This window comes from Protopterus annectens, chromosome 8.part0, assembly GCF_019279795.1.
Source record: "Protopterus annectens isolate FY-2018-M chromosome 8.part0, PAN1.0, whole genome shotgun sequence".
Lineage (NCBI taxonomy): Eukaryota > Metazoa > Chordata > Ceratodontiformes > Protopteridae > Protopterus > Protopterus annectens.
In genome coordinates, this window is record NC_056741.1 from 1,290,158,337 (window position 1) to 1,290,172,369 (window position 14,033).

General features: G+C 39.5%; 1 protein-coding gene across 6 annotated transcripts in view; it reads left to right on the top strand.

The window, feature by feature from the left end:
• Positions 1 to 14,033, top strand: part of ARHGEF1 (Rho guanine nucleotide exchange factor 1) — a 3,019,431-nt gene that overhangs the window by 2,160,279 nt on the left and 845,119 nt on the right. For 4 of the 6 annotated variants that reach the window (XM_044080805.1, XM_044080809.1, XM_044080808.1 and 1 more), the window contains one exon: positions 7,452 to 7,463. The exons of the other annotated variants lie outside the window; for them this stretch is intronic. In XM_044080805.1, coding sequence (XP_043936740.1) covers positions 7,452 to 7,463 — 12 coding nt within the window. The remainder of the gene's footprint in view (positions 1 to 7,451; positions 7,464 to 14,033) is intronic. 6 annotated transcript variants of the gene reach the window in all.

Genomic DNA, 14,033 nt, shown 5'->3' on the forward strand with positions numbered 1-14,033 from the left:
GTCATACCTCTCAACCTCTTAGAGCCAGAACTCTGGACAAAGCCATAAAAAAATCGCAGGAGAGTGGCCCAAAAATAGGGACATTTTTTAAATATTGCTGTTACAAGCTTAGAAAGTAGATAGAATAACAGGTTTTGCATTAACATTAATTTTTCTGAAGGATAAGAAGTCTGAAACTCAAATGTCATTATTTTATGACTTAAATCATCAATAATTTGCCAATGATTTGCTGGAAAACAATTTTATGAAAAATATATCAAAAATATGAGGCAAAAATCTGGACATTCTGCAAAAATCTGTACAGTTGAGAGGTGTGTGGGAGTGGTTCACTTTGTTTTGCAGATACCACCAAAGGGCTTGTATAGTCAGTGTTTATTTTACTTTGGTAAAACTTCTGCTATTTCTGTCTGTAAGCATTATGCTTTATTTAATTCGGATACTTCACAGCAAAAGCCAGGTAGTTTAAAGGCCTTTCTAAAACTTAAAAAAAAAAACTTCTAACATTAGACAAAAAGGGACTGCTGCAGTTATGGTGGGGAAGTCATTTGCAAAAATAGTGGGCAGGTCATCTAAATGAAAATTGACTAGAAGTTAGCTAAAATTTCAGTGGTTAGAGAGCATCAGGCCTTTGTCACCCCATCAGTCCTGCAAAATCTGAGGATGGTGACTGTAAGAAGGAACAGATTGATCACTCTCCAGCTCTGACCTCTCGTTTTGCTTTATCTTCAACAGTCATTGCCTCTTCAGTAACTGACAGAAGAAAATGTTCTTAGTCCTCATTGGAATTATCTGCTGTGTCACAGCAGGTGCCATTTTCAAGGTGCTCATAGATGTCCAGCCATTGGGATCTGCTTCTAGATACATTGGCACCTCTGTAGATATCCCAGTTTTTGTTTGTGGCAGTTCCTGAGTATTATTCCCAATGCACTGATTTCCATTTTTGCGGGAATTTCTGCAGTTTAAATTTTGGAGTGTTGCACTGTCTGATGTTCTTTTGAGCTGAAGTTAGAATCTTGGAAGAAAGAGACAGACCCAACTTCAGGACCTTTACTACATGTGGTATGATACTACAGATCAATGAGTACCCTTGTGATCTCTTCTACTGGGCTCATTTGGGATTTATGTAGATCATTTCTTCTTGTGAGAGAAGGGGAAAACCTCATCTGATTTCCAGAAATGTGGTTATTAATACCAAAGTGCTGTCCTCTGTTATGGCTGGTTTCCAGTTATTTGGACTGTGGTGCTACCTGGTGCAGTGTTGTGCTGAACTGTGCTCCCTACAGAATTCTGGAGGCCAATAAAACTAGTAGCCATCAAACTCAAGTTTGTCCACTGTAACTCTTGGCTACTTTAAACTTGGCTCAGTCTTTCCTGAGAGATTCTGCTACACTTTTCTTCCATTCATTTGTAGCCAGAACTGCTGTGCACATCATAGTGTCATGCTGATTTCTTCAGATCTCTGTACTAAACTAGGGTCGTATCCATTTACTTCTCTCTTCCTTCCTCAGGCTGTTTGTTGGGTGTTTTAGAGTCAGATCTGCTTTACTTTTGTATGCTATTTTCTGTCAGATTGATTTCTTTCCTCTTTGACATAATACTGTTTGTTGTCAACCAACTATGTGCTGTTTAATGTTGCTTGATATGTTATAACCTTTCTTACAACACTTACTGTGTGTGGCTTCATGTGTTGAACTGTCTGTTGCTGATTCCTTTTTACTGTGCTTTACTAAAGTTTGAGTAACAGTGGTATAAAGTCCTATACCCACATTATTACGCTGCTAGTCATGCGACCATTTTGTTGCTAGCCTGTGCGGAGTTTAACTGGTACTCTCCTTAATCCCTCCAGGGTGCACTGTTTTACATGCTTTTTCTCTGTATCTGCAGTTGTGCTGCTTTGTCTGCATGCCCACCAAAACTACTACTAGCAGTCCTTGGTGCAGCATTTCTCTCTGACTGTCCTGTTGCATCCACTCATAACTTTCATAAGCTCTCACTAGTGCATTTTTAGTTTTAGTCTGCTTGCTGCCTTAAGCTTCTCGCAGTAGCTTACTGTTGTAGGTTTAGTGTGTTAACCACTGCTAAATTCGCCACCCTTTTCTCTGCAGTTGTGTGTGAATTTTTTTCTAAGCTCATAGTAATGTGTATTCTCAGTATTAAAGTTTGTGCATATTTCTTACTGTTAGTGTGTGTGGGTTACTTTTGTCTGAATTACCACCCTCTTTCCCTTTCACCAGTCACTACATTACTTCCCCTTACTGTTTACCTTCTTATTGGATCACATTGGTGCATTAGTGTAGTGTCTACAACCAGGGAACCCAGCCTACCTTATCCTCCAGTCTTTTAGCATTTGGTGTGTTGAGGCCATGTAGTAAATTCCTTTTTTTTTTTTTTTTTTTTTTTTTTACCTATAATTTTCTTCTCTTTCTATATGCTAACACCATCTGTAGATTTAAGCTGGAGACAGATCTCTCACTACCACAGAGAGTCAAGTAGGCATTTCAACACAGTAGTACACCACATCCAGATATGATGAAGTTGTTAAAGCACTGTCAAAACCTTCCAGAAACCTCTCTGGCAAACATCAGCCAACTAGAAATTCTTAATTAACTTGTATGCCCTCACCTTTAACTACTTTCACATCCAAAAAGACTCATCTTGGCCGTGAGACCACACCCTTATATTCTGAAAGCTGAAAGCTAATTCTAGTAAGGTGTTGGTTATCGGCGAGTCCATAGTCAGGCACAAACAGACTCCGCACTTAATAGACTGGGTAAGGGTTGAGGTAATGATATGCTGCATCTCTGTTGCCAAAATTAGTAATTTCACATTGGCCGTAAAGCCCTCCACAACCCCGATAGGACTACAGTCTTTGTAGTAGGTCATGTAGGTGTAAGTAACAGTAGGCGCTGTACTCTGCTTGACTATAAACACGTGACTGAACTCTCCTCCTGTCTCTCTGAGATTGATATTCTACGTTACCAAGAATGATTCCTAAGTACACTAAGTACAAAGAAAATTGGCTCCAGCAGTTGGCTGGTAAATTGGTATTCCAAAGGGATCCAGTGTGTGACAGCCTGCAATTAAATAGTTGTCAGACACTCCAGGTTTGTTAGGAGTGATCATTTCCCCCACCACATGGCTTTCACATACTGCCTTTTTTAGGCAAGATTCAATTTGTGGACAGTCTGTCATAGCTAATTCTAATTCAGACAATCTCAAGGTAGCACTGCTTAGTGCTTGAAAAGCAAAATGCTAGAATGCAAGACCTTTCTAACTTCAAGGCATTTACTTTTGTAGAGTTAACAAAACTTTGTTTCATTGTAGGCATACCAAACCCCCATTACCAGAGCTCAGCACGTGGCATGCATTCAGTCCAGTTAGAAACTATGAGGACATGCCAGTATTTGTTTGAAACCTTCTTTTCAGCTTGTGATAAATCCAACATGATGCTAACCTGAAGGTTATCTATGTCCTAGTGTCACTCAACAAAACTATCACATAACTGCAAATTGCAAACACTCTTTTGTGTCTCTGCCTATCATTACGTATACCCAAGTCAGAGTGAAATAATAGCTATCAAACCTAATGCGGTAAGTATGGAAATTTTAGCTACCCTTGTAAAAGCTCGCAAACCAATACCAATAGCAACAAATGTACACAAAAATTTCTTGAATTCTTTTAACTCCTTGAGCAGGTAATCCCCTTCCCCCCCATGAAGTCCTTAATAAAATATCATCTGCCTGTACTCCTCAGTGTCTCTGTCTTTCTGGTTAAGTCAAGTCATCAGGAAGCAATTTTCTGCCTTAGGACCTGTGGTTTAAATTCTAAAGAATTTGCCAGTGTTGACTGAATCCTGTGATGGAGTCATTGGACCAGTACTGCAGGCCATAAAACAAATAAAAATAAAACAACAAAAATAGGGATCACTCTAAAGCCAAGTATGCTGTGATAGCTGACAGTACCAAATATCATTAGTGTGCTAAATCAATTTGACCCCTTCCCCCAATAATGCCATGTGTGTCTGCGTATAACAATGTTGAGATGTCTGTCCCCATCTCTCTCAATCTCTCACAAGTAAGCAGGGGATGTCAGAGCTCAAACAAACTCTATTCAGGTTGTAGACTGGTTGGATTTCATTTTGCTCTGATCAGAGTGCAAACTATTTAAAGGGCAGGCTGACATGCATTGTAGTATCTAAGAATATTGTATCTCAAATTGTCTGTAAGAATGTTACCTGGACATCCATTGTTATCTTTTCTAGATGTTAAAAGTTGGACGTTCTTGCCAGATGCAGAGAAAGATCCGTTATTGAAGTTTTCAGGGCATGTATTCTCTTGTTCTCTAGTTCTTTGGCAGTTCTCTTTACTCTTTGTATTCTTCCTACTTTGTTATTGTAGCACTGGCCCTTAAAATGAACACAGTACGTATGTGTGAGTATACTCAGTATAACTGTAGATGTTTGAGCTCTAGGCTGACTGCTACAGTGTTGGCTCCCATCCTTCCATGTCCCTGTTCTGCTAATGTTGTTTTTATTGGGAAGGTACCATATTCTGCAGCCTTCCTTTCCAGCTCCTCCTCTTGTCCCTGGGACAGAACTTATTTCATCCTTCCTTTGAGGTATGCTTATTGGTAACTATTTCAGTCATTCCAACAAAGTCATAACCAAAGGTTCACAGGTGCTTCTCATTTAAACCACATGGCCTACTGACATCAGTTGCATTGGAGAAGCTGGCATTGTGCAAGATGTCCAAAAGCTCTAAAAGTCTGGTCAGATGGCTGGATGTTTTCTTGCAGCTTAATTCCCATGTTATGTTTGTTGCTGCATCAGTGAGCTGTAGTTCTGTGTGACTGCAGAGCAAAAACTATAATTTATTTCATAAGACGTTACTTGCATGGCAGTACACAGATGCAAGGACGACTAAGTTGTTTCATAACGGTACATAGCACTCGCTGTATTATTGGTATGAAAGGCTTCATTAGCAATGTAGGCTTCTAAAAAGAGAAGAAAGTGCGGAGTTGGGATCTGTGCAGTACTGTTGTGATTTGTTTTACCTGCATATGGGGTCTATATTAGAACACCGAACTTTCAGAATTTCGAGTGTTCTAATATCGAACCCTATTAATCGAAAATTTAAAACATTGAACATACAGAACAGCAAATTTTTTCCTAGGGAAAAACTTCGCTGTTCCAAAACACAGACGCACAACACAAGCCCACCAAACAAACCGCAATCCACACACACACACCTAAACTCTTACACCTAACCCTACACTAAACTATACATACACCACTAACTATCCACTTACCTTAACCCAAACCCTAACCCTAAGGTCCGTCACTATCGCACAGTCACCTCACCCGCACCCTAACCCTAACTCACTTACCCTGCCCTAACCCTCATGTCCACACAATCACACACTTACCTGAACATGACCCGCAACTTTCAACCACAGCGCTGAAAATATTGAAGCAACAGAAAAGGACAACCGAATTCTTTCCCTAGGAATGTTTCTTTGATATTTTCAGCGTTCGCTGAAAACAGTTGATATTAGAACACTCAAAATTTTGAAAGTTCGGTGTTCTGATATAGACCCTGCATATGTATAGTGTTACCCTGTAGTAGCAGGTACCTGTGGATGGTGATGGTTCCCTGTGTCATACATTGTAACAGTTTGTGTATGTCTTGCTGACCAAATAGGCACAGCCCTCTCTGTTTTAAAAAAGACCCATAAATTAGAGTATGGCTGTTGAGGGAGAGAGAGCAGGTGATTGTGAAGTTTTGTTAAAAGCATTGTAGGTTATATTAACTGCTGCAATGGTGGTAGACCAGACTTGGTTAACAAACTTCCCTATTCCAAGCATAGTGTCTCATCCTGAAGGATTTCCAGGTAAGCAGTGAAGTGTAATCCCTGCATGTCCCGAGTCTGCCTCAGGGCCTTCCCCTAGGTGGATATAGGCGGTACATTTCCAGTGAGGGGGACACAATGTGTAGCTTCACAAGGTGACCACACCACCTCAGCTTACTCCTCCTAACATGTACAAGTAGGGGATTTACTGCAGGGTCCTACCATTTTGCTGAGCTGTTCTACCTGTTTCAGATAATTAGCCTAGGTGCCCAGTGAAGGAATCTTAATTCTTGACATTCTTTTAGTCACTAAAGGTTAGGGTCATCAGTGTACCTGTAAGTTTAAAGCTTGGTGTTTTGATTCTGTACTTGTTTTACCACCATGGTTCGGTACAACACCTGTATTGCAGATACTTAACTGTCCATCTGTGGTAGCTGCTGTCCATTACCTATGGAGAGTAGTTCACTCTTTTTCAGGAGGGAATAATGACATCTAATTTGGATTACTGATTTTCATTCCAGCCATTTTACAATCAGTAGCAGTTTGCCCCATTGCACATTGTTACCACTGTGATCTTCCACAGTTAAAACATTTGCAAAAATGGTTGGATGGACAGATACATGAAAGGTTCTGTTTAGCAAGTCATTTGTTTGCAAAGTATTGCAGAAGTGATGGAGTGGATGTGGGACATTAATTATAGTGGAATACTGTCTCTCCACTTGTGCAAGTGTGGGGATATAGTTAAGTTAACTTTGTTAGAAGAATTGCTTAAGGTAAGGTTTCAAGAGTTGAATTTTTAGTAATGTGTTACTGAGGTGCAATTGTGAAATACATATAGTAATTTGTTGTTATTGTTTCACCTGTTGCCATTAAGCGTCATTCATTGTTGTTGCTTTAAGTGCTTTTGCCATTTGTTTGAATTGTTCCTTTTTTTGTCACGTTTGTGTTGTCAAATTGTTTGAGCTACTTTTTGTAACTTTGCTTGAGTTGGTGTTTGAGCTGCACTTTTTTACTATGCATTTGAGCTGTTGTGTTTAATGTGTCACCATGTTTTGTTGCCATTTTGTTGCCATTATCTTGTGTTTAAAGTGCTGCTTTTGTCATGATTCATTCTTGTCAACAGCTGCTAACTGTTGTATGCTTAGCACTCCTTATGTTTTAAGCTTCTAATTGTAAATTTGCACTGCATTTGGCATGTGTTTGAGCTGTCATTACCATTTTATTGAGCTGCTTGTATAATTTGTTTGCATTGCTGTTAAAATATTATATGAACTGTTAAATAAGATGCATTGTTTGCTTTAGAAATTTATTTCTTTACTGTTTATGTAGTTCATTTCTAATAGTGATGGTTCTTAAGAGTTGGGTATCATATATTCTTATGCTGTGAGCTTGAATTCTGTTTTTACATTTATTTTTAAACATTCTGTATGAGAATGTTGAGAGGTAAGAGCAGTAGATAAACACATTTTGAATATATTCTTCTTGGGTTAGTTCCTAAAAAAGTAACTACATATGTTTTGGGTTAACTGGGGAGGTTATAATTCATAGGTCTGTGACTGATGTTTTTGAAATCATTAACTCATAGTTCATTACTTTATTTCCAGAAGGAAAAAAAGGTTGGTTCCTGTGCTGCATGTTTTCTGATTGGCTGGGAGAGCTGAAATCGTGGGAATAGTTTAAAGAAAAAAGCTGAAGCTTTATTGTGCAGTACAGAGAGGGTTAATTCTGTGAACAGCTAAGTATCACTTGATTTTATTCTATTGTATGTTACTTTTGATGGGAGGCTTCAGCCTTTGTAAACTGCCACATAAAATTGTTACTCTTTCTTTTTATTAACAGGCCCTAGATGTAAGGGTTAACAGATTTTTACCATGTGCTTGTTATTGAGCCGTGTATGAAGGCATTGCTGGTGAAACCCCCATTAGATGTCATTGCATGGATTGTTTGTGAGTGAGCAACATGTTCCACTCTGTACATTAACATGGAAGCAGTTACATCTACATTACTATTATGCAGAAACAGTAGAGAAAGTCTTGTTTCCAATGAGGGTGTCTGGTAAATGATTGATCTACATACTGAAGAATCATCCTGCTTTTTGGAAATTGAGAGATTTCACAGTGAACTGGATTTCTTATTTTACCAGTGTTACAGTTTTGAATTCGCCATGATACCTCACAGTTAACCTGACAGTCACTGTTTCACAAAAGCAGAGCATTCTTGGTTTGTTAGAGGAGTATCCAATTTATCATCATATCAGTGGTGCTTTAGGTGAATTCCCCTAGTCTGAGATGAATTAAAAAGACCCAGTGAGTCGCAACATACAAAGTCACAATTTTCATTTCAGCTTTAACATTTCACTTTGGAACAAGGGGGTCTTGAAATGTATTTGTTGCACAAAAGAATGCAGTAAGGTAACATTCTTTTAAATATACACACACTGACAGAGATTTCATTGTACATGCACAGCACTTTGTTGGGGAAAGAGGGTACTTTAACTTGTATTTTCTTCCCAAGAAGTTACAGTTAGCTGCAAAGAAATGGTAATATTTATGAATAGTGCTACTGCCTTGTGATACCAGTGGCCAGGACTCATTAGTGACTTGTCATGAGGAGCATGGAGTGTTTCATAGGATATAGTCTTTGAGGATACTTGCAGTAAATTTAATATGATACGTATTTGCATCCAGAGGCCTGTTCAGTAAGACTCAGAAATGGACAAAAAGTATTTTCCTTTTTATTGTGAAGTTTATCCTATGACACGCACCAGATTTTTGTGGAGGTTGGTCCTGGCTGTCTGAACAGTATTGGGTAGTATAAAAATGATGTGTATATAGCTGGGAATAAAATGTTTTACTGTTAAATGGTGTTGTGATGTAACAGGCTGTCATAATAGGGTGCCAAGAGGATAAATAAGAATTTGGGCAAGTCTGATGCAGTAGATATTAGCTCTGTAGGGATGAGCCTATGTACATTTATTCATTTTTTTCCTTCTGTCACATTCTTCAGTATTTCTTGTGTGTGTGTGTGTGTGTGGGGGGGGGGGGGGGTCTGTCATGACAGTAGAGCAGCAGCAGTCCTCAAGGGAGACATCTCTATAACTTCTGTGAAAAAAAAATTGGGGGGATAACTACCTTTATACTCTGTCTCCCTGCTTCCTGGATTGCCTGTCTTCACAGCTAACATTTAAGCCATTCTGTTTATTGCCAAATGTATAGGTGAAAAGCATTCATCCCTGGGGCCTTGAGAGCACCAGATATCATAGTGAAGACTATTTGTACTTGTAAAACCAGCGATGTTTGAAAGGACTTTTTTGTTTTCCCAAAATGAACTGTATTCCTTCCAAGAAACTGTTTGTTTTGGAGTTTTCCCTGCATAGCCAGACTTGTTCCATGTGTCACCCATAGGATGATGTAGAGAACTCTGTGTTACCTTTGCTGTTTTTCATTAACAAAGTTTTATATGCAGGGTATTGTAGTGCAGACACCAATATTGCTCTCTGTATGTGCAGCACAGCAGGTAACAAAACGTTGCCCTTTCCAACATCTCTTTTTCAGGTAAGAATACCTTGATTAGTGAAGGCAGTTATTTGTCACTGTGCTCCATGTTATAATACATAAATGCATAATATTCTTCCCCATTCTCTTAAGCACATCATGATTTTTATGTGTGCATATATAACATTCTATGTGCAATCTAAACAGTCTGTGAATTTTATGAGTCCCATTCCCTTGCCTTTCACAGAATGTGATCTTTGATTTTCAAAGCAGGCTATCATTTATCTCTTCATTATAGCCATTTCAGACAAGGGAGTGCCCAGCTTGCTTCTTACTCCTCCTGTCTGTGAAGCTTAATGGTCAGTGATCTTCACAGTTGCAGCCATTGCCTTTCCAAGCAAAGGTGATGGAGATGCATGAAATTTCAACATGTTACTTAGTCTGTATCCCAAAAGACACAGTTTATGAGTATTACAGAAAGTAGGTTCTAAGTAAGACAAGTGGTATGCCATTCTTTGTCAGCTTAACTAACAATGCCATGTTAGAATAACTGTTGAAGGTAAGCTAAGAGATTTGAAGATGATTGTAGGAGGTGCTGCACTTGGTGGGTCTAGTCCTTTTGGACCTCAAGTTAATACTAAACTGCAGTGTAGCAAAAAGGAGGGGAAAAAACTCACAGCTGTTGGCCTGAGGTTTACAGCTTCACATCACTCCTTTTCCAGGACATAGAACAACCTGTGTTAGAAATGTTTCAGGTTCAGCTAAGGAGGACCCAACTTGGACATGTTGGTACTTTTCATGATGTGTGCCCACCAGGCATTAGATGTTTTTGACCCATTCAGAAATGTTTCAGCACCTGTTTGGGGGAGCAGCAATAGTCTCTTTGAGGTCTTGATTGCTCCACTCAAGAGACAGCTGAGGTGATGTATGTTCCTTTACATGCAAGTGTGGAAAGCCACTACATGTGACTTGTGTATATTAGACAGAACTTCCTAAAGGCTGTGTGATCCTCTTCCTTTTCCCATCCCAGATGTACCCCCCCCCCTTCAAGATGATGACAGCATTGCCAAAGATTTCAAACCTACTCCAAAAAGGAGCCATCCAAGAGGTCTCACCATACCGGTGAGGGTCTGGTTTTACTCCAGGTTCTTTTTACCATCTAGAAAGATCAAGGACATAAGACCCATACTAGATCAAAGTGACCTAAATCACTTCAAGTCAGAATGAAAGTTCCAGAAGGTCAAGGTGGGATCAGTTGATTCTTAAGAGGAAAATGCTTGTGCTTTTTGGACCTCCAGGATGTGTACCAGCATTGTCAAGATCACCAAGGAGTCAAGGACGTTCCTAAGCTTCTGAGTATGAGCTGGTTATTGTCAGTTCTAGGATTTTTGCTTCAGGCTGTCCTCTGCAGGCAAGTTGCTGTCAAAGTGCATGACAGCAGTTGCAGTAAACAAGAGATTGAAGGTGCCAAGAGCTTTCTGTACTGGTGGACCTGGCTGCTTGCTGCTCTGACCTTAGAGAATTTATAGTACCTTAAGATACTCCTCTTCAGCAATTACAGATGTTATAGATAATAGTAAGTCTTGAGAAGTCTCAAATGTAGTTTTCACAAAGTCACCTTCATAGGATTTTGCTGGACACCCTTCTTAGTTGAGCCAGTTTTCCTCTAGAGATGTTCTATCCTATTTTGCAAGTATTGTAAAATTTACCAAACCACTACTGTGTCAGTAGACATATGCCTCGGGGTGTTGGGGCTCATAACAATCACAGTATTTCAAATTCCATTTTCAAGGTATTACATGAAAGTCGTCTAATTTAGTTTGAGGACAGAGTGGAGCAAGTGCTCAAACCCAGTTACGGCCAGATCAGGATCTCTGAAGCATGTGCAACCTTTACTGGACAGTCCCTTCCTCATTTCCAACCCCTAGGATGATTGGACCATAAGATAATGGGACATTGTCTAGTGTGGACAGTCCAAGGTACTTGGGCACAGAACAAGACCAACTGCACATCAGCATCCTGGAAATGAGGGCAGTCCTTCATAGTCTGCAGGTTTTTCAGGAATCTCCTTCCTCAGAGCTGGTGCCTTTCACTGCAGCAACATGGTGGTAGTTTGGTACATCACTAAGCAAGAGAAAAGTCATTCCTTCCATCATTGTTGAGATGTGATGTTAATTATGGTAATGGACCATGTTTGGCCACTACTTGTAGCAGTTCATGTTCCTGGGTAAGCCATCTCCTGGCAGACAGGTTCAGTAGATTTCTGCTAAAACTGCATAAATTGTCCTTCAAATGGCTTATGATGAAATCTTTTTTTCTTACTGATGAAGGAGACCTCACTGTGTCCTTTTTGCCTCCCTTACCAATGTTAAATATAGCAACTTCTAGGACATTGACTGTTGGATGTCTGTGTCCAGGAGTGGCTTTCAGATCAGAATTATGCCCCCCCCCATTCTGCTCATGAAAATGTATTTATTTATTTATTTATTTTAAGAAAATAAAGTTGAGCAGGGCAAAGGTCATTCTTGCAGCCACATTTTGCCCTTGAAGTCTTGTCCCTCCTGCTCTGACATCGCCTACTTAGAAGTCTGCTTGGTTGACAACCCTCATGACCTTACTGACTTGCCCAATAAGCAAGCCCTCACCTAGACCTGTGTGCTGTCAAGTTAACCTCTTGGTTTCTCCAGTTCTGATGGTGGGACATGCATCTGGCTTACCCTGATAGTTGCTCAGATCCTTATTTCTGCCCAGATTATCAATATGGGAAAATTTAGAGTCAAAGGGACACCTTTTTAGGTTTAGGCAATGGATTAAGAGTTGGATCCCAGTTTGACTGTGGTTCCTGCAGTCCTAGACTACCTTAACTCAAACTTTGACTCTGGGGTAAGTTACTCTTCTGTCAAAGTTCATGTACCTGCTATCTTTGAGTTCCACCAGGGGTTTCAGATTTTTTTCCTTGGCTTCTGTGAAAGCTGGACAGCCATTCTTTGGGGGACATATTTCTTACCAAACTGTTACCTGGGGAGCTAGTATCACAGTGGGATCTTTATTTTGTTCAAGAGAAGCTTACTGTTACTCCTTTTTGAACCGAGCTTGCAGTGTGAAGTTCACATTTCTTTTCCAGAAAATTATCTTTTGGGTTATAGTTAATTCAACAAGACTTTCTTAGCTGCAGAACTTGTGTATCACTCTGCCTTACCTACTGTTTGACAAGGGTTGAGGTTGTTCTGCAAACTAGCACCACCTTTATGACCAACACAGCTACAGAGACTGGTATGAATTCATATACTTGAGTTTTATATATGTATATATGTGTATGTGTGTATATATATATATATATATATATATATATATATATATGTGTGTGTGTGTGTATGTGGGTATATACACACACACACACACATACATGTATGTGTGTGTGTGTGTGTATATATATATATATATATATATATATATATATATATATATGTGTGTGTGTGTGTGTGTGTGTGTGTGTATATATATATATATTCCTGTATTATTTCTCAACTGTACTAACAAAAGAAAGTATTCACTGCACTCTGTGTAAACAGTGCTTTTATTTGAACTGGACAAGGGACTTCAGGAAAGATTCACAGTTATTCATAATCTGTGCCTAGAATATAAAGGTTAAGAGAGTTTCCAGATCCACTTTGTTCACAATAAAATTGATATCTGAACCAATTGCTCACTCCACAAGGGATGTAGTTTACTAACTGTCCTTCTTCAGGAATTTCTCTGGAGACATGACATATGTGGAGCTGCTTCTTGGGTTTCTCTGAATACTTTTGCAAGACGCTACATGGTAGTTGTGGTCTCTAGGTCTTAGTTTTCCTTTTTATTCATAATTATTTAGGAAATCCTTTCATGAGATATCTCCCCCTGCAATGATAGGTTTGCTTGTGACTGTCTACCAGTGTTTGAAGAGGATGAACCAGACCAGGTCTGCTTTGAAAGCTATGTACTTGCCTTAACAGTAGATCTGCGTGGTAGTGGTTCATTTTCCTCAGCATCTCTGTGTACCTTTCACCTAGCCTGGTATATGGGAGGTTTTTTCTTAGTTATTATTATGGATGTATTGAGAGTTTGTTGTGCTGTGCTCGACTCCGCTTTCAAGACCCTTTTTCCAAAACTCTAGGAATATGACATCATGCGAGATGTGTGTAAAGGGGAGGAGCTGATATTTTATCAAGTGTTGAGCAGACTGAAAGCTAGTGTTTCATTCCTAGTAGTAGAGGAGGATGAACCACAACCAGCCAGGTGCAGGATTGTGTTAAGTACATTATTTTTCATTTTCAGTACTTTGCAGGACTGACAGGGTAGTTAGAGCCTGTCAGACACATTTCTTGGCCTTCTAGTCCACTGCAGTTCATAATTTCTATCTCCCATGGCTGTTCATGTTTGTATAAGCTCTTCAACCTAAGTTAAGTATATGAAGTGGTTTTTATCAGCCAAGGAGTCCACAGTAATGGATTTATTATACAGGAATGTTTACCCAGCAGCTGTGCTGAAGCCTGTAACTGTAAATTACACTGTAATTCTGGCTGGATACTGAAAGACTTGCACCTCAGAGCAGCACAAGGAGAGCTGTAGCCATGCTGATTGTTCCTTGCTCAGTGCTTTCCCCTTAACCTGCATCATTGACAAAAAAAAAGAAAAATCTTATCACAAGAA